At 52.8% G+C, this 20,394-nt stretch overlaps 1 protein-coding gene across 4 annotated transcripts in view; it reads left to right on the forward strand.

Annotated features, from left to right (window-relative positions):
• The first annotated feature begins 232 nt into the window (after positions 1-232).
• LOC140906236 (sphingomyelin phosphodiesterase 5) overlaps positions 233-20,394 on the forward strand; it is a 35,223-nt gene continuing 15,061 nt past the window's right edge. The window contains exon 1 of one of the 4 annotated variants that reach the window (XM_078851379.1): positions 233-399. In XM_078851379.1, the coding sequence (XP_078707505.1) occupies positions 378-399 (22 nt within the window). In that variant the 5' untranslated portion in view covers positions 233-377. Of the gene's footprint in view, positions 400-14,871; positions 14,987-15,958; positions 16,101-20,394 lie in introns of those variants that run through there. The other 3 variants (XM_073329804.1, XM_073329808.2, XM_073329807.1) reach the window with 3 other exon arrangements.

The following is a 20,394-nucleotide window of genomic DNA, read 5'->3' on the forward strand; positions in this document are numbered from 1 at the left end:
TTTCCTTGTGGCAGACCCTGTGCCCTGGACTCCTGCTGTGGGTGCAGTAAAATGACTCTGTAATAATACTAACGTGCAGGAGGTCTGGAAGCAAGACCTGTGAGTCAGCAGACCAGAGGGCGTTCCGCGAGTGGAGTTCCAAACACGCCTACAGCAAGAATGTGTGTGTTGAGCAGCCAGGTGTGCAGGGCGTTTCCCAAGGAAACATGATTAAGACTGTCGCTGTTGAGCGCACAGGTCACCCTGATGGCAGAGAGACATTTCTTCAGAGGGAGCCCAATGCACGTTGCACATCCTGACTCAGAGCTGCTAACTGGTCGCAGTTCTTCCAAAGGACTTGAACGTGTAACTCAGTCACACCAAATGGCCTGCTGGTGATGAATTCTGTCGGAGGCGGAGGTAAGTGCTGTCATAAAACTGAGCACAGAATAGGGAATGTGATGGGGAGCCAGCAGCGGGAACTTGTATCAGTGTGCTGCATTCCTCTAGACACCTGGGGGAAGGTGGGCTGCTGCCTCTGGCACCAAATGTGGGCAGGACCAGGGATAGGATACAGAGGGACCTAGACAAATTAGAGGATTGGGCCAAAAGAAATCTGACGAGGTTCAACAAGGACAGGGAGGGAGGGATAGCTCAGTGGTTTGAGCATTGGCCTGCTACACCCAGGGTTGTGAGTTCAATCCTTGAGGTGGCCATTTAGGGATCTGGGGCAAAAATTGTGGATTGGTCTTGCTTTGAGCAGGGGGTTAGACTAGATGACCTCCTGAGGTCCCTTCCAACCCTGATATTCTATGATTCTATGACAAGTGCAGAGTCCTGCACTTAGGATGGAAGAATCCCATGCACTGCTACAGACTAGGGACCGAATGGCTCAGCAGCAGTCCTGCAGAAAAGGACCAAGGGGTTACAGTGGATGAGAAGCTGGATAGGAGTCAACAGTGTGCCCTTGTTGCCAAGAAGGCCAATGGCATTTTGGGATTTGTAAGTAGGGGCATTGCCAGTAGATTGAGGGACGTGATCGTTCCCCTCTATTCGACATTGGTGAGGCCTCATCTGGAGTACTGTGTCCAGTTTTGGGCCCCACACTACAAGAAGGATGTGAAAAAATTGGAAAACGTCCAGCGGAGGGTAACAAAAATGATTAGGGGTCTGGAACACATGAGTTATGAGGAGAGGCTGAGGGAACTGAGATTGTTTAGTCTGCGGAAGAGAAGAATGAGGGGGGATTTGATATCTGCTTTCAACTACCTGAAAGGGGGTTCCAAAGAGGATGGATCTAGACTGTTCTCAGTGGTAGCAGATGACAGAACAAGGAATAATGGTCTCAAGTTGCAGTGGGGGAGGTCTAGGTTGGATATAAGGAAAAACTTTTTCACTAGGAGGGTGGTGAAGTACTGGAATGGGTTCCCTAGGGAGGTGGTGGAATCTCCTTCCTTAGAAGTTTTTGAGGTCACGTAGAGACTGTCCAGTATGACCAATGTACATGGCAGAGGGGCATTGCTGGCATATGATGGCATATATCACATTGGTAGATGTGCAGGTGAACGAGCCTCTGATAGTGTGGCTGATGTGATTAGGCCCTATGATGGTGTCCCCTGAATAGATATGTGGACACAGTTGGCAACAGGCTTTGTTGCAAGCATAGGTTCCTGGGTTAGTGGTTCTGTTGTGTTGTGTGTGGCTGCTGGCGAGTATTTGCTTCAGGCTGGGGGGCTGTCTGTAAGCAAGGACTGGCCTGTCTGCCAAGATCTGTGAGAGTGATGGGTCGTCCTTCAGGATAGGTTGTAGATCCTTGATGATGCGTTGGAGAGGTTTTAGTTGGGGGCTGAAGGTGACGGCTAGTGGCGTTCTGTTATTTTCTTTGTTGGGCCTGTCCTGTAGTAGGTGACTCTGGGTACTCTTCTGGCTCTGTCAATTTGTTTCTTCACTTCAGCAGGTGGGTATTGTAGTTGTAAGAAAGCTTGATAGAGATATTGTAGGTGTTTGTCTCTGTCTGAGGGGTTGGAGCAAATGCGGTTGTATCGTAGAGCTTGGCTGTAGACAATGGATCATGTGGTGTGGTCTGGGTGATGTTACGAATTATACCTGGTAGGACACGCACACAAATGCTATGAATTACAGCTGGTAGGACATGCACACAAATGCTACAAATTATACCTGATAGGTCATGTACAGTTCGAATCTAGGCTTAGGCATATAAACAAAGTCCATAACTGCAGAGTTCCCAAAAAAACACCAAGTCTATTACGCTCGAGCATGGTGCCCCCCCTGCTAGCCAGGAGAGGACCCCGAATACAGATTATACAAAGGTTATAGACCTCTTAGCAAAGCATGTTGCCCTCATGCATCGGAAACCTTAGCCAATAAACAAACCCTTTTCTTATCTACCACCTATCCCTGCTTGGTACATTCCTCATGCAAAACTAGTATGTTAATTACACAGCAAGGTCCTAAAGCGATGCATCAGTAACTTTTATTATCAGGATGGGAGGCCTCACATCAAAGGCCAGGAGATAGGGAGTTAGGGACAGACAAAGAACAGATACCGGGAGTCAAGGCAGGCTGGAGACAAGGAGGAGGATTTTCACAGGAATGCAGTATCTAAGGAACACTCCTCCTGGTGCATGATGTGCTTGCTTTTAGACAATGGTGGGCCCCAAACCAAAATGGAGTCACACGTGCTAACTTTTCCTTAACAGTGAAAGCTGGAGGCATGTAGGTAGGAATAGCGGGCAAGTTGACTATGTGGCTCCTATCTACTCCGTCCAGAGGCTGCTCCAGATTAGAAGGCAGAAAAAACAAACTCGGGACGACATGTTTACCAAGCTCACGCAGTCCTCCCGCACTGATAGGGCCCAGCTGAACGCGTGGAGGCAAACAATTGCGGAGTCGCATAAACCATTACATGAACACGAAGAGAGGAGGGACATGCGCGATGAGAGCAGGCAGGATGCTATGGTCAAGCTCATGGAGGAGCAAACTGACATGCTCCGCTGTATGGTGGATCTAATGCAGGAAAGGCAACAAGACCACAGACTGCCGCTGCAGCCCCTGTATAACTGCCCTCCCTCCTCCCCAGGTTCCATAGCCTCCTCACCCAGACGCCCAAGAATATGGGCGGGGAGGCTACAGGGACTCACACAGTCAACCCCAGAGGATTGCACAAGCAGCAGAAAACTGGCATATCTGAAATTTTGATTTGGTTTCTGGACTTGTCCTTCCCTCCTCCTCCACTGCGCCAGCACGCTTGCAAACGTCCAAACGCACATTCTACCACCATTCTGCACTTGCTCAGCCTATAGTTGAACAGCTCCTGACTACTGACCAGGCTGCTTCATGAGCCATGGCATTAAGGGGTGGGCTGGGTCCTCGAGGATCACTATAGGCATTTCAACATCCCCAACGGTTATTTTCTGGTCTGGGAAGTAAGTCCCTTCCTGCAGCTGTTCAAACAGACCAGAGTTCCTGAAGATGCGAGCGTCATGCACCTTTCCCAGCCATCCCACGCTGATGTCGGTGAAACGTCCCTTGTGATCCACCAGTGCTTGCAGCACCGTGCAAAAGTACCCCTTGCGGTTTATGTACTGGCCGTCCTGGTGTTCCGGGGCCAAGATAGGGATACGCGTTCCGTCTATGGCCCCGCCACAGTTAGGGAACCCCAGGGCATTAAAGCCATCCACAATGGTCTGCACATTTCCCAAAGTCACTACCCTTGATAGCAGCTGGTCAATGATTGCGCTGGCTACTTGCAGCACAGCAGCCCCCACAGTAGATTTGCCCACTCCAAACTGATTCCCGACTGACAGGTAGCTGTCTGGCGTTGCAAGCTTCCACAGGGCTATGGCCACTCGCTTCTCAGCTGTGAGGGCTGCTCTCATTTTGGTGTCTCTGTGCTTCAGGGCAGGGGACAGCAAGTCACAAAGTTCCATGAAAGTGGCCCTACGTATATGAAAGTTTCGCAGCCTCTGGGAATCATCCCATACCCGCAACACTATGCGGTCCCACCAGTCTGTGCTTGTTTCCCGGGCCCAGAATCGGCATTCCACGGCATGAACCTGGCCCAACGCCACCATGATCTCCCAATCGCCACATGCCGTGCTTCTAGGAACGGCTGTGTCCATGTCCTCATCACTATCGTAATCGCGCTGTCGTCGCTTCCTCGCCCGGTTTCGCAGGTACTGCACATACGGCTGGATAACGCGCGAGGTATTTACAACGGTCACAACTGCAGCGGGGATCTGAGCGGGCTCCATGCTTGCCGCACTATGGCGCCTGCCCGGGTAATCCTGGAAAAAGGGCGCGAAACGTAGGAGAGCAGAGTGGCAGCAGAAGAGGTGCTGTTCGGTTCACGATAGCTGAAAAAGGTGGGAAATGGCTGTCTTCTGTAGCTTTCACGGAGGTGGGAGCCCAGGACGGACAACATGGAGAAGCTCGGTAGTGCGGCAAGAGTGGGAGAGCACAGTTGGCAGCGGAAGCGGTCAATGAGGAAGAGAAAGAGCAGATACTTATAGAGACTCCACAGAAAGACGAGAGTAAATGCGAGGTGGATTCATATTACCAGGAGAGAAGCGGTGCACCGTACTGCACCGTCTGCTGAAAGCCATACGGCGTCTGCAAGCCAAAAAGGCGCAAAACGATTGTCTGCCATAGCTTTCACGGCGGGAGGAGCAACTGACGGCACACACCCAGAAACACCCGCGAGAATGTTTTTGCCCCATCATGCCCTGGGAGCTTAACCCAGAATTCCAATGGGCGGCTGGGACTGCAGGAACTATGGGATAGCTACCCACAGTGCACCGCTCTGACATCTGATGCTAGCCTCGGAACTGTGGACGCACTCTGCCAAATTCACGCCCTTTAGTGGGGACACACAAGACCGAATGTATAAAATCGCTTCCGAAAATTCAAATAGAATAATTTTTAAATAATTTCATACTGTAGACATACCCTTAGCCTCTCTCTGCCTCTGTAACATGGGCTAATAGCGCTGCCCTGCCCCATAGGAGTGTGTGGGGAGAAACACATTAAGGGTTCTGAGGCCCTTGGGTACCTTGGTGACAAGAGCCTTAAAAAATCAAAATAAAGTGGGTGCTGAGTGGTGCTGGATCTAAGCGTTTCTGAGGATTAGCACTTGAACAAGAAGGGACATGATAAAATAACGAATGGGATATAGACAGGAGAGGGGCAGCTCTGGTTCTCCCCATCTCATAACAGAAGACAGCCGGGAGGGAATATGTAAAGGTGGCTAATTCCAAACTGATGAAAGGAAAGCTGTGTTCCCACATGCGATTAGCCTGTGGAACTCACTGCCACATGAAGCTGTTGAGGTCAAGAACTTAGCGTGATTCTGAAAAGGATTGGACACTTATAGGGATAGAGAGAATAGCCTGAGTGAAAGGAGTTGGTGCTAAGAAGGGTGAGGCCTCTCAGGGCTTCAGCCCTTCACTTGTGATTAGGGTCAGAAGGAGGCCGGCATGAGGAAGAATATCTTGGATTTCTTCCCCTGAGGCAACTGGGGCTGGTCTCTGTCAGAGACAGGAAACTGGGCTGACCCAGTCTGGCCATTCCTATGTCCGCTTCAGGGGGCTGCTGGGGCCACCCGGGAGGCCAAAAGGGCAGTTTTCCCTTGGCCCCACATTTTAGGGCCTCCCAACCGAGTGGTGTTGTGACCCTTGTGGCCAGGCTACACCTGAGTGGCGCTGCGATCTCACGTGCTGGGTCCCCGCCCCATGGTAATTATTTTGGCCTCAGTTTCAGATTGTTCCCTGGGCCCCCAGAAACCTCAGTGTGGCCGTGGGGCTAGCACGCTGCATCTCACCCCCAGCAGCTCCCTGCTGCTCCAGAATGGCTCTCGCAGCCCAGGGGCAGAAGGGGGAAGCCTGTTGATCTGCCCTTGGGTATGTAACCCCTGGGATCTGTACTGGCTGCCTGCGGGTGTCCGGCTTGGTTTTGGCTGCCAGAGCCCCTCCCCAGGCGGGGCACTGCCTGGCTGACATCTTGCCTCCCCTGTGCCCTCCGTTCCTCCCCACCTGCTGTTCTGATGCCAGTGCTGCAGGCGTGCACAGCGCTGTACAGTGACGGGAGAGCCGGAAGGGGAGGGGCGGTGGGCTCAGCACAGCGCGGGCTGGGCAGGGACGAGAGCTGTGTGCACCCTGCAGCTGGACACCCCTCCAGAGGGGCGGCTGGGAGGTGCTCGGCCAGCGCTAACTGGGCCATGCTCCAGGCGCTGGGACATCCAGAGGAGCAAGGTCAGGCAGGCAGGAAGGAAACGCTGGGAGCAGTCGGCAGGGATGGAGCATAAGGAGTGGGAGGGGGCAGGGCTGCCAGTAGGAGCTGTGCTGTGCAGGACCCAGGGGGAGCAGCGTGGACTTGCTGCAAGAGGAGAAGAGACGGGGGGAGAAGGATCCTGGCACACCACAGGGCCAGTTTGGGGCAGGGTCGGTCAGAGCCATCCCTTGGCTGAGCTCCCACTGGAAGGGGCAGGAGCCTGGGCACTGCCTGCCAGCCCTGGGATGCACAAGGGCAGCAGGGAACGGTCCTGCATCACCCAGAAGATGGGCTGCATGGGCCCTAGCAGCTATGACCGTCTCTGCCCCCAATCCCTGTTCCGTGTCCTTGCCAGCTCTGGCTTAGGGAGCTGCTCACTGCCAAGGGGAAGGCTCAGCCTGGCCAGGGGAAGCAGTAGATAGACAGAGGGATGTTCATGCGGACAGACAGACAGAGAGCTTGGGGGTGGGGTGGGGGATGGACGGACAGGTAGATAGGGGCTGTGTATGGATGGACAGACAGAATGGGAAGAGGAGATGGACAGACAGGAGGGGGGAATGGACAGACAGAAGGGGTGTAGAGGGATGGACAGACAGAACGGGTGGGGGGAATGGACAGGCAGATGGATGAACTGTGAAATTATTGCTTTCCTTCTTGCTTCCCGCTGCTCCTGGTGAGCGTGGGTGGCCTGTCTTGGCACCGTGGCACATGGCGCCGTGCCTGGGCCGGCTGGGTTCTCGGAGGGTCACTTGCAATCACTGACCGACCTGATCTCTTTTCCAGACTGGTTGGGAGGCCCCATGGGAAGAGCTCCCTGGACACTGCAGCAGGACACAGGGGGATCCGGCAGGTGACGCTTTCATGTAGGTAAAAAGAAAAGGAGTACTTGTGGCACCTTAGAGACTAACCAATTTATTTGAGCATAAGCTTTCGTGAGCTACAGCTCACTTCATCGGATGCATTCAGTGGAAAATACAGTGAGGAGATTTATATACACACAGAACATGAAACAATGGGTGTTACCATACACACTGTAACGAGAGTGATCAGGTAAGGTGAGCTCGGGGGGGGGGGGAACTTTTGTAGTGATAATCAAGGTGGGCCATTTCCAGCAGTTGACAAGAACATGTCAGGAACAGTGCGGGGGCGGGGGGGGGGAATAAACATGGGGAAATAGTTGTACTTTATGTAATGACCCATCCACTCCCAGTCTCTATTCAAGCCTAAGTTAATTGTATCCAGTTTACAAATTAACTCCAATTCAGCAGTCTCTCGTTGGAGTCAGTTTCTGAAGTTTTTTTGTTGAAGAATTGCCACTTTTAAGTCTGTAATCGAGTGACCAGAGAGATTGAAATGTTCTCCGACTGGTTTTTGAATGTTATAATTCTTGACGACTGATCTGTCCATTTATTCTTTTACGTAGAGACTGTCCAGTTTGGCCAATGTACATGGCAGAGGGGCATTGCTGGCACATGATGGCATATATCACATTGGTAGATGTGCAGGTGAATGAGCCTCTGATAGTGTGGCTGATGTTATTAGGCCCTATGATGCTGTCCCCTGAATAGATATGTGGACACAGTTGGCAACGGGCTTTGTGGCAAGGATAAGTTCCTGGGTTAGTGGTTCTGTTGTGTGGTGTATGGCTGCTGGTGAGTATTTGCTTCAGGCTGGGGGGCTGTCTGTAGGCAAGGACTGGCCTGTCTGCCAAGATCTGTGAGAGTGATGGGTCGTCCTTCAGGATAGGTTGTAGATCCTTGATGATGCGTTGGAGAGGTTTTAGTTGGGGGCTGAAGGTGACGGCTAGTGGCGTTCTGTTATTTTCTTTGTTGGGCCTGTTCTGTAGTAGGTGACTTCTGGGTACTCTTCTGGCTCTGTCAACCTGTTTCTTCACTTCAGCAGGTGGGTATTGTAGTTCTAAGAATGTTTGTTAGAGATCTTGTAGGTGTTTGTCTCCATCTGAGGGGTTGGAGCAAATGCGGTTTGTATCGTAGAGCTTGGCTGTAGACAATGGATCGTGTGGTGTGGTCTGGGTGATGTTACGAATTATATCTGATAGGACATGCACACAACTGCTATGAATTACACCTGGTAGGACATGCACACAAATGCTACGAATTATACCTAATAGGTCACACACAGTTCTAATCTAGGCTTAGGCATATAAACAAAGTCCACAACTGCAAAGTTCCCAAAAAAACCCAAGTTTATTATGCTCGAGCGTGGTGCCCCCCTGCTAGCCAGGAGAGGACCCCGAATACAGATTATACAAAGGTTATATACCTCTTAGCAAAGCATGTTGCCCTCGTGCATCGGAAACCTTAGCCAATAAACAAACCCTTTTCTTATCTACCACCTATCCCTGCTTGGTACATTCCTCATGCGAAACTAGTATGTTTAATTACACAGCATGGTCCTAAAGCGATGCATCAGTAACTTTTATTATCAGGATGGGAGGCCTCACATCAAAGGCCAGGAGATAGGGAGTTACGGACAGACAAAGAACAGATACCGGGAGTCAAGGCAGGCTGGAGACAAGGAGGAGGATTTTCACAGGAATGCAGTATCTAAGGAACACTCCTCCTGGTGCATGATGTGCTTGCTTTTAGACAATGGTGGGCCCCAAACCAAAATGGAGTCACATGTGCTAACTTTTCCTTAACAGTGAAAGCTGGAGGCATGTAGGTAGGAATAGCGGTCAGCAGGTTTCCGGTATAGGGTGATGTTTATGTTACCATTGTTTATTAGCACTGTAGTGTCCAGGAAGGGGATCTCTTGTGTGGACTGGTCCAGGCTGAGGTTGATGTTGGGATGGAAATTGTTGAAATCATGGTGGAATTCCTCAAGGGCTTCTTTTCCATGGGTCCAGATGATGAAGATGTCATCAATATAGCGCAAGTAGAGTAGGGGTATTAGGGGACGAGAGCTGAGGAACCGTTGTTCTAAGTCAGCCATAAAAATGTTGGCATACTGTGGGGCCATGCGGGTACCCATAGCAGTGCCGCTGATTTGAAGGTATACATTGTCCCCAAATGTGAAATAGTTATGGGTGAGGACAAAGTCACAAAGTTCAGCCACCAGGTTTGCCGTGACATTGTCGGAGATAGTGTTCCTGATGGCTTGTAGTCCATCTTTGTGTGGAATGTTGGTGTAGAGAGCTTCTACATCCATAGTGGCCAGGATGGTGTTATCAGGAAGATCACCGATGGATTGAAGTTTCCTCAGGAAGTCAGTGGTGTCTCGAAGGTAGCTGGGAGTGCTGGTAGCGTAGGGCCTGAGGAGGGAGTCTACATAGCCAGACAATCCTGCTGTCAGGGTGCCAACGCCTGAAATGATGGGGCGCCCAGGATTTCCAGGTTTATGGATCTTGGGTAGCAGATAGAATACCCCAGGTCGGGATCCCAGGGGTGTGTCTGTGCGGATTTGTTCTTCTGCTTTTTCAGGGAGTTTCTTGAGCAGATGGTGTAGTTTCTTTTGGTAACTCTCAGTGGGATCAGAGGGTAATGGCTTGTAGAAAGTGGTGTTGGAGAGCTGCCGAGCAGCCTCTTGTTCATATTCCGACCTATTCATGATGACAACAGCACCTCCTTTGTCAGCCGAATTGGTTAGTCTCTAAGGTGCCACAAGTACTCCTTTTCTTTTTGCGAATACAGACTAACACGGCTGCTACTCTGAAAGATGTCAGAGTTGTTTCTGAGGCTGTGGATGGCATTGTGTTCCGCATGGCTGAGGTTATGGGGCAAGTGATGCTGCTTTTCCACAATTTCAGCCCGTGCACGTCGGCAGAAGCACTCTGTGTAGAAGTTCAGTCTGTTGTTTCGACCTTCAGGAGGCGTCCATCTAGAATCCTTCTTTTTGTAGGGAGGAAGCTTTCTGTGGATTAGAATGTTGTTCAGAGGTGTGTTGGAAATATTCCTTGAGTCAGAGGTGTCGAAAATAGGGATTCTAGGTCACCAGAGAACCGTATCATGTTCGTGGGGGTGGAGGGGCAGAAGGAGAGGCCCCGAGATAGGACAGATTCTTCTGCTGGGCTAAGAGTATAGTTGGATAGATTGACAATATTGCTGGGTGGGTTAAGGGAACCATTGCTGTGGCCTCTTGTGGCATGTAGAAGTTTAGATAGTTTAGTGTCTTTTTTTTTTTGTAGAGAAGCAAAGTGTGCGTTGTAAATGGCTTGTCTAGTTTTAGTAAAGTCCAGCCACGAGGAAGTTTGTGTGGAAGGTTGGTTTTTTATGAGAGTATCCAGTTTTGAGAGCTCATTCTTAATGTTTCCCTGTTTGCTGTAGAGGATGTTGATCAGGTGATTCCGCAGTTTCTTTGAGAGCGTGTGGCACAAGCTGTCAGCACAGTCTGTGTGGTATGTAGATTGTAATGGATTTTTTACCTTCAATCCTTTTGGTACGATGTCCATCTGTTTGTATTTGGAAAGGAAGATGATGTCTGTCTGTATCTGTATGAGTTTTTTCAAGACTACAAAAAGAAGGATTCTAGGTGGACTCCTCCTGAAGGTCGAAACAACAGACTGGACTTCTACATGGAGTGCTTCCACCGACGTGCACAGGCTGAAATTGTGGAAAAGCAGCATCACTTGCCCCATAACCTCAGCCGTGCAGAACACAATGCCATCCGCAGCCTCAGAAACAACTCTGACATCATAATCAAAAAGGCTGACAAAGAAGGTGCTGTTGTCATCATGAATAGGTCGGAATATGAACAAGAGGCTGCTCGGCAGCTCTCCAACACCACTTTCTACAAGCCATTACCCTCTGATCCCACTGAGAGTTACCAAAAGAAACTACCGCATTTGCTCAAGAAACTCCCCGAAAAAGCACAAGATCAAATCCGCACAGACACACCCCTGGATCCCCGACCTGGGGTATTCTATCATCTCCCCATCATCTCAGGCATTGGCATCCTGACAGCAGGATTGTCTGGCTATGTAGACTCCCTCCTCAGGCCCTATGCTACCAGCACTCCCAGCTATCTTAGAGACACCACTGACTTCCTGAGGAAACTACAGTCCATCGGTGATCTTCCTGATAACACCATCCTGGCCACTATGGATGTAGAAGCCCTCTACACCAACATTCCACACAAAGATGGACTACAAGCCGTCAGGAATGGTATCCCCGATAATGTCACGGCAAACCTGGTGGCTGAACTTTGTGACTTTGTCCTCACCCATAACTATTTCACATTTGGGGACAATGTATACCTTCAAATCAGCGGCACTGCTATGGGTTCCCGCAGGGCCCCACAGTATGCCAACATTTTTATGGCTGATTTAGAACAACGCTTCCTCAGCTCTCGTCCCCTAACGCCCCTACTCTACTTGTGCTATATTGATGACATTTTCATCATCTGGACCCATGGAAAAGAAGCCCTTGAGGAATTCCACCATGATTTCAACAATTTCCATCCCACCATCAACCTCAGCCTGGACCAGTCCACACAAGAGATCCACTTCCTGGACACTATGGTGCTAATAAACGATGGTCACATAAACACCACCCTATACTGGAAACCTACCGACCGCTATTCCTACCTACATGCCTCCAGCTTTCATCCAGACCACACCACATGATCCATTGTCTACAGCCAAGCTCTACGATACAATCGCATTTGCTCCACCCCCTCAGACAGAGACAAACACCTACAAGATCTCTATCAAGCTTTCTTACAACTACAATACCCACCTGCTGAAGTGAAGAAACAAACTGACAGACCCAGAAGAGTACCCAGAAATCACCTACCACAGGACAGGCCCAACAAAGAAAATAACAGAACGCCACTAGCCGTCACCTTCAGCCCCCAACTAAAACCTCTCCAACGCATCATCAAGGATCTACAACCTATCCTGAAGGACGACCCAACACTCTCACAGATCTTGGGAGACAGGCCAGTCCTTGCCTACAGACAGCCCCGCAACCTGAAGCAAATACTCACCAGCAGCCACACACCACACAGCAGAACCACTAACCCAGGAACTTATCCTTGCAACAAAGCCCGTTGCCAACTGTGCCCACATATCTATTCAGGGGACTCCATCACAGGGCCTAATCACATCAGCCACACTATCAGAGGCTCGTTCAGCTGCACATCCACCAATGTGATCTATGCCATCATGTGCCAGCAATGCCCCTCTGCCATGTACATTGGTCAAACTGGACAGTCTCTACGTAAAAGAATAAATGGACCCAAATCAGACATCAAGAATTATAACATTCAAAAACCAGTGGGAGAACACTTCAATCTCTCTGGTCACTGGATTACAGACTTAAAAGTGGGAATTCTTCAACAAAAAAACTTCAGAAACAGACTCCAACGAGAGAGACTGCTGAATTAATTTGTAAACTGGGTACAATTAACTTAGGCTTGAATAGAGACTGGGAGTGGATGGGTCATTACACAAAGTAAAACTATTTACCCTTGTTTATGCCCCCCTTATTCCCTCCCCCCCCCCCCCCACCGTTCCTCCAGTATTCTTGTTAACTGCTGGAAATGGCCCACCTTGATTATCACTACAAAAGGTTCCCTCCCCCACTTCTGCTGGTAATAGCTCACCTTACCTGATCACTCTCCTTACAGTGTGTACGGTAACACCCATTGTTTCATGTTCTCTGTGTATATAAATCTCCTCACTGTATTTTCCACTGAATGCATCCGATGAAGTGGGCTGTAGCTCACGAAAGCTCATGCTCAAATAAATTGGTGAGTCTCTAAGGTGCCACAAGTCCTCCTTTTCTTTTTGCGAATACAGACTAACACGGCTGCTACTCTGAAACCTTTCATGTAGGTGATGCTTTCAGCAGAGGGGAAAATGAAAGTGGCCCCCCAGGAGATTTCTCTCTTCTCCAGGTGCATGGATCCCGACTGGCACCGCTCGGGCAGGAAGCGCTGCGGGGAGGTCTCTGCGTTGGGGAGCCCTAGGTACAGATGTGCAGGGTCTGGGAGACACACTGCTGACTAAATCGCACTGGGTATCCCTGTGAAGCCAAGCCCCTGATCCCTGCTCAGAGCTTCCAGTACCAGCTGCCGGTGCCAGCCAAAGGCTGTGGCATGGTCGGTTCCAGGCTAGAGCGGGAGCAGGGCTGGCATTCCAGACACGCTTTCCTGAGCAGGCAAAACTGTTCAGCACAACCCCTCTTCCTGGGGCGTCAGACAGCGTCACCCACCAGACAGCCCTCACCTCCCCCCATGAGGCGGGGGAGCATGTCCGGCTCTGCACTGGGACAGACCCGAGACCAGCCAGAGAGCCCACAGTGCCTGCATTCCTGGCACCCCAGAGAGCGCCCTGGGCTGTAGGCTCATCTCTCGCTCTGGATTTAGCCAGAAAGTCTGTCCTGACCGAAGAACCGTCCCAGGGCCAGCTCTGTCTAAAGCCACCTGCTCCCACCCCACTGACGAACTGGCGTTTTCTGGTGGGAAACCGTTTTGTGGAACAGTCCTCGCCCGGCTCTGCACAAGACCTGGAGACGTCCCTCCTCATCCTGACTGAGAGCTGAGACCCAGCCCAGAGTGTCACCGCTCAGCCGCGTGGGTGCTCCCGGGCCATGCGGGTGCCAACATTCAGGAGATCCCGTTTCCCACAGCTGTGGTCAGACAACTAGACCACGCCTGCCTCGGTGGGCTCTGAGAGAAAGGGGGGAGGATGTGCTGGGGGCTGAACAGGGGACTGGGAGAGCTCAGCTGCAGCCCTGTCTCTGCCGCTGACTCGCCATGTGACCCTCGGCAAGTCACCATCCCGCCCTGTGCCTCAGTTTCCCCTCTGTCGAATGGGGAACATGTCACTGCTGGCCCTTCTCTGGCATGATGGGAGCCCTCCAGTACCTTCAGATTCCAGAGGGGTTTCCAGGCCTGCCCCATCCTTCTCACTGGAGGCTCTGGCTCTCCGTAGGGCTGTGCTAGCTTCTCCCTGTGAAACAGACAGTGCGGGGAGGAGCGGGGCAGAGGCAGCTCCTGCCCCAGGGGCTCAGAGGTGGAGCAGAGGAAGGTGCTTGCTAGGGCGGCTCAGATGTGATTTCCTCTGGTGGCGGAGGCTCCCCTCTGCCAGTTTCCTTCCTGCCCTGCTGCTAGCCCACGATGCTGCAAAGCGTCAGTCAGGCTGCACGGAGGCCGAATCGGGCCCTGCCGCCAGCAAAGGGGGACATGCCCCCCCCACTCCCTGCCCCTTCCTTCCACCTGCCTCCTCCCCCCGGCGCTCCCACAGCCAGCCCAGAACCCTGGGCCAAGGAGGCGAGGGTGTGACTGCCTGCAGGGCAGCTGGGGGATGAGTGGGGACACCCAGAGCCCAGGAAATGGGGGGCACCCAGAGGCCCTGGCAGGGGGAGGTTGCAGGGAGTCCCTGGAATGGAGGGGCTGGGGAGGGGGTGCGCAGGGAGTTTATGGGAGACTCTGGGCCGCAAGGAGCCCCCGGGGGTGTGATGGGCTGGGCCTGGAGAAGGAAGGAAGTGGGCGGTCCCCCCACGCACAGAAACCTTCATCGCAAATTACCGCACAGGCCACCCCCAAGGGCCACGGCGTGACCCCAGCCAGTGGGCCGTCCCCTCCCCACTCTGACACCCTCACCGCCCCAGAGCGCTGCAGCCCCTCCGCTCCCCTGCCCCCCCGTCCCAGCCCCCTCCCCCCAGTGCTGACAGCCGGGGTGTCTGCGGCTGGGGAGGGGCTCGTTCGGCCGCGGGAGGCAGGGCCCCCCCATCCGGGGGCAAGCAGAGGCCAGGTACAGCTGGGTGGTTTCACTTTCCCCATTAACTTCCCTCGGGGCTTTCCAGTGACCTTCGCTGCCCCGGGCATTGCCCGGGTCTGTACAGGGAAGCCGGGGAGGGGGCTGCTGGGGAGAGGGGCTGGAGGGGACTGCGGGGGGCAGGAGCTGGGGCGGGGGGCTGCCCGGCCCCGCTCCTCTCCCGGGGGGAGAACCGGCCAGGGGCGGTGGCTGTGGGAGGTGTGTGGGGCAGAGGCGGGACCCGTCCCGGCTCCGCGCTGCACACGGACCAGCCCGGCTGCTGAGGGACATTCCCCAGCCCCTGACTTCAATCCCCCCCCGCCCCCCAGGGCTAACGGGCCGGGGGAACCGGGCGCCCGCACGCCCGGCTCAGCCCGGACCAGCCGCCCGGCGATCGTGCCAGGCTTTAAACACCTTCCAGGTCGCAGCCCGGTCTGCGGTCCCAGCATCGCCACACAGCCCCCCACCGCCCCGGCCCCGCAGGGACCCCCAGGCAGGGGCCCGGCTGACTGGCTGAGAGCCAGGGGCTCGGCACGGCGCTCCTGGGCGCTAATCCGGGCTCTGCGCAGGCTCGCTGTGTGGCTGAGTCCACCCCACCCCTGCCTCAGTTTCCCCATCTGGGCAATGACGCGCCCCGCTCCGGGGAGCGAGGAGGGTTAGGGAGCGCACAGAAGGAAAAGCTCAGAGCCCTGGGACTGCCCCTGCCGAGGTCCGGGCTGCGCCCCCCGCCCAGTCCTGCCCCCCGGGCGGCGCCCGGCACAACGAGTGTGCGACTGCGGGGTAAGAGACAGCCCTGGCCAGGGGCTTGTTGCCGGGAGGGGGCACGGAGAGGCTCCTGCGCGGTGCTGGGGGGCCCGGGCGGGGTCATGCTGTGCCGGGGAGGGGGGGCACGGACGGGACCTCCTGGGTCCCCCAGGCTGCGGCTCCTTTAAGCGCTCGGGGCGGGGGCTCCGGCCAGGTAGGGCTGCTTTCGCTTTCAGCCCGGCTCGCTCCCCAGCCGCTCTCGGGCCGGTGGGCTCCGGGGCGGGGCCGGCAGCTGCCTGGGGGGGTTTCTCGGACCGGCCAGGTGGCAGGTGGCTGCTTCTGACGGCGGCCAATGGGGAGGCGCCAGGTCAGTGCCCAGGGCATCTGTACTGGGAGGGGGGCAAGGACACCCCAAGGTCACACGGCGCTGGAACCCAGGCGTCCCGGCCCCCCTGTAACCACTAGATCCCACTCCCCTCCCAGGACCAGGGAGAGAACCCAGAAGTCCTGGATCCCAGCCCCCCGCTCTAACCACTAGATCCCACTCCCCTCCCAGGGCTGGAGAGAGAACCCAGGAGTCCTGGATCCCAGCCCCCCCGCTCTAACCACTAGATCCCACTCCCCTCCCAGGGCTGGAGAGAGAACCCAGGAGTCCTGGCTCCCAGCCCCCTGCTCTAACCACTTGTCATGGAGTGTGGGAGAGTTCAGGCCCTGCACCCCTCTTCCTGGGATTCACCGAGACTCTCAGCCAGCCAGTAAAACGGAAGGTTTATTGGACAGTAGGAACACAGTCTAACACAGAGCTTGTGGGTACAACCAGGACCCCTCAGTCAAGTCCTTCTGCAGGAGCAGGGAGCTTAGACCCCAGCCTTGGGGTTTCCTGCTTTCCACACCCAGCACAAAACTGAAACCAAACACACACACACCCAGCAGGCTCTCTCCTGCAGCTTTTGTCCAGTTTCCCGGGCAGAGGTGTTACCTCCCCCTCCCGGCTCAGGTTACAGGCTCTCAGGTCTCGCATCCCCAGTGAAACTCCCCTGCCACATTCCCAGGTCAACACTCCCCTCTTCCTGCTGCGTCACACCACTGGACCCCACTCCCCTCCCAGGGCTGGAGAGAGAACCCAGGAGTCCTGGCTCCCAGTCTCCTGCTCTAACCACTGAACCTCATCCCCTCCCAAGGCTGGAGAGAGAGCCCAGGAGTCCTGACTCCCAGCCCCCTGCTCTAACCACTGGACCCCACTCTCCTCCCAGGGCTGGAGAAAGAACCCAGGAGTCCTGGCTCCCTGCTGCCTGCATGATGCCTGCAACTCGGTGGCCCCCTGAAATGACAATGTGGAGGGGCAACCACTGAGTTACACTGACAGGGACAGGTTAGCAGGGCCCCCGTGTTGCCGGGGAGAGGAGGGCGAGCGGGGGCTGGATCAGGGGCAGGTGGCTCAGGAAGCAGGGTGAGCAGGTGAGGGTGATGGAGTGGGGCCAAGGGTAGGCAAGGAGAGGGGCGGGGGCCAAGTTGGATTGAGGGTGGGGCAGGGAAGGACTCAGGAAGCCAGGCTGGCAGGAGAGCCCAGGCAGGGGCATGGGACCGGGCATGGGGGAGGGAGACGCAAACTGCCCCTGAGGCCAGACGGGCTGGTGCACTGGGGTAATGCTGACAGACCCCGGTTGTCGGCGGGCTGGATCGAATCTGGGGCCTCGGGAGCTTAGTGCATGAGCCTCTACAGAATGAGCTAAAAGCTGACCGTAGATGAGCAGACTCATTTTATCGCTCAGTGTGAGCTTGTGAAATGTGAAATTGCAGAACTACTAACTGTCATCTGTAACCTGCCCTTAAAATCCGCTTCTGCACCAAATGACTGGAGATAGCTACGGTGACACCAATGTTTAAAAAGGGCCCCAGAGGTGACCCTGGCAACTACAGGCCGGTGAGCCTGACTTCAGCACTAGGCAAATTGGTTGAAACTATCATAAAGAACAAAACTGTCAGACACATAGTTGAACATAATTTGTTGGGAAATAGTCAACATGGTTTTAGTAAAGGGAAATCCTGCCTCCCCAATCTACTAGAATTCTTTGAGGGAGTCAACAAGCATGTGGACAAAGGCGATCCAGTGGATATAGTGTACTTAGATTTTCAGGTCTCAGAGTAGCAGCCGTGTTAGTCTATATCCACAAAAAGAACAGGAGGACTTGTGGCACCTTAGAGACTAACCAATTTATTTGAGCATGAGCTTTCGTGGGCTACAGCTCACTTCATCGGATGCATACTGTGGAAAATACAGTGAGGAGATTTATATACACAGAGAACATGAAACAATGGGTGTTACCGTACACACTGTAACGAGAGTGATCAGGTAAGGTGAGCTATTACCAGCAGGGGGCAGGGGGGAACAAAAAAAACCTTTTGTAGTGATAATCAAGGTGGGCCATTTCCAGCAGTTGACAAGAAGATGTCAGGAACAGTGCGGGGGCGGGGGGGGAATAAACATGGGGAAATAGTTTTACTTTGTGTAATGACCCATCCACTCCCAGTCTCTATTCAAGCCTAAATTAATTGTATCCAGTTTACAAATTAATTCCAATTCAACAGTCTCTCGTTGGAGTCTGTTTGTGAAGTTTTTTTGTTGAAGAATTCCCACTTTTAGGTCTGTAATCGAGTGACCAGAGAGATTGAAGTGTTCTCCGACTGGTTTTTGAATGTTATAATTCTTGACGTCTGATTTGGGTCCATTTATTCTTTTACGTAGAGACTGTCCAGTTTGGCCAATGTACATGGCAGAGGGGCATTGCTGGCACATGATGGCATATATCACATTGGTAGATGTGCAGGTGAACGAGCCTCTGATAGTGTGGCTGATGTGATTAGGCCCTGTGATGGTGTCCCCTGAATAGATATGTGGACACAGTTGGCAACGGGCTTTGTTGCAGGGATTGGTTCCTGGGTTGGTGTTTTTGTTGTGTGGTTGCTGGTGAGTATTTGCTTCAGGTTGGGGGCTGTCTGTAAGCGAGGACTGGCCCATGTCCCAAATTCTGTGAGAGTGATGGATCGTCCTTCAGGATAGGTTGTAGATCCTTGATGATGCGTTGGAGAGGTTTTAGTTGGGGGCTGAAGGTGACGGCTAGTGGCGTTCTGTTATTTTCTTTGTTGGGCCTGTCCTGTAGTAGGTGACTTCTGGGTACTCTTCTGGCTCTGTCAATCTGTTTCTTCACTTCAGCAGGTGGGTATTGTAGTTGTAAGAATGCTTGATAGAGATCTTGTAGGCGTTCGTCTCTTTCTGAAGGGTTGGAGCAAATGCAGTTGTATCGTAGAGCTTGGCTGTAGAGAAAGGATCGTGTGGTGAGGTCTGGATGAAAGCTGGAGGCATGTAGGTAAGTATAGCGGTCAGTAGGTTTCTGGTATAGGGAAAGCCTTTGACAAGGTCCCTCACCAAAGGCTCCTAAGCAAAGTAAACTGTCATGGGATAAGAGGGAAGGTCCTCTCATGGATTGGTAACTGGTTAAAAAAGTATGAAACAAAGGGTTGGAATAAATGTCCGTTTTGAGAATTGAGAGAGGTAAATAGTGGTGTCCCCCAAGGGGCTGTACTGGGCCCAGTCCTATTTAACATATTCATAAATGATCTGGGAAAAGGGGTAAACAGTGAGGTGGCAAAATTTGAAGATGATACAAAACTACTCAAGATAGTTAAGTCCCAGGCAGACTGCGAAGAGCTACAAAAGGATCTCACAAAACTGGGTGACTGGGCAACAAAATGGCAGATGAAATTCAGTGTTGATAAATGCAAAGTAATGCACATTGGAAAATATATAATCCTAACTATACCTATACAATGATGGGGTCTAAATTAGCTGTTACCACTCAAGAAAGATCTCGGAGTCATTGTGGAGAGTTCTCTGAAAACATCCGCTCAATGGGCAGCTGCAGCCAAAAAAGTGAATAGAATGTTGGGAATCGTTGGGAAAGGGATCGAGAATAAGACAGAAAATATCATGTTGCCTCTATATAAATCCATGGTACGCCCACACCTTGAATACTGTGTGCAGATGGAGTCGCCCCTTCTCAAAAAAGATATATTGGAATTGGAAAAGGGACAGAGAAGGGCAACAAAAATGATGAGAGGTATAGAACGGTTTCCGTCTGAGGCGAGATTAATAAGATTGGGACTTTTTAGCTTGGAAAAGAGGCGACTAAGGGGGAATATGATCAAGGTCTATAAAATCAAGAGTGGTGTAGAGAAAGTGAATAAGGAAGTGTTATTTACTCCTTTTCATAATACAAGAACAAGGAGCCACCAAATGAAATTAACAGGCAGCAGCTTTAAAACAAACACAAGAAAGTATTTTTTCCACGCAACGCACTGTTAACCTGTGGAACTCCTTGCCAGAGGGTGTTGTGAAGGCCAGTACTATAATGGGGTTCAATAGGGAGCTAGATAGATTCATGGAGGATAGGTCCATCAAAGGCTATTAGCCAGGATGGGCAGGGATGGTATCCCTAGCCTCTGCTTGCCAGAAGCTGGGAATGGGTGACAGGGGATGGATTACTTGGTGATTCCCTTTTCTGTTCATTCCCCCTGGGGCCCCTGGCACTGGCCACTGTTGGCAGACAGGAGACTGGGCTGGATGGACCTTTGCTCTGACCCAGCCTGGCCGTTCCTATGTT

This window comes from Lepidochelys kempii, chromosome 2 (genome assembly GCF_965140285.1).
Source record: "Lepidochelys kempii isolate rLepKem1 chromosome 2, rLepKem1.hap1, whole genome shotgun sequence".
In the NCBI taxonomy this organism is placed as follows: Eukaryota; Metazoa; Chordata; order Testudines; family Cheloniidae; genus Lepidochelys; species Lepidochelys kempii.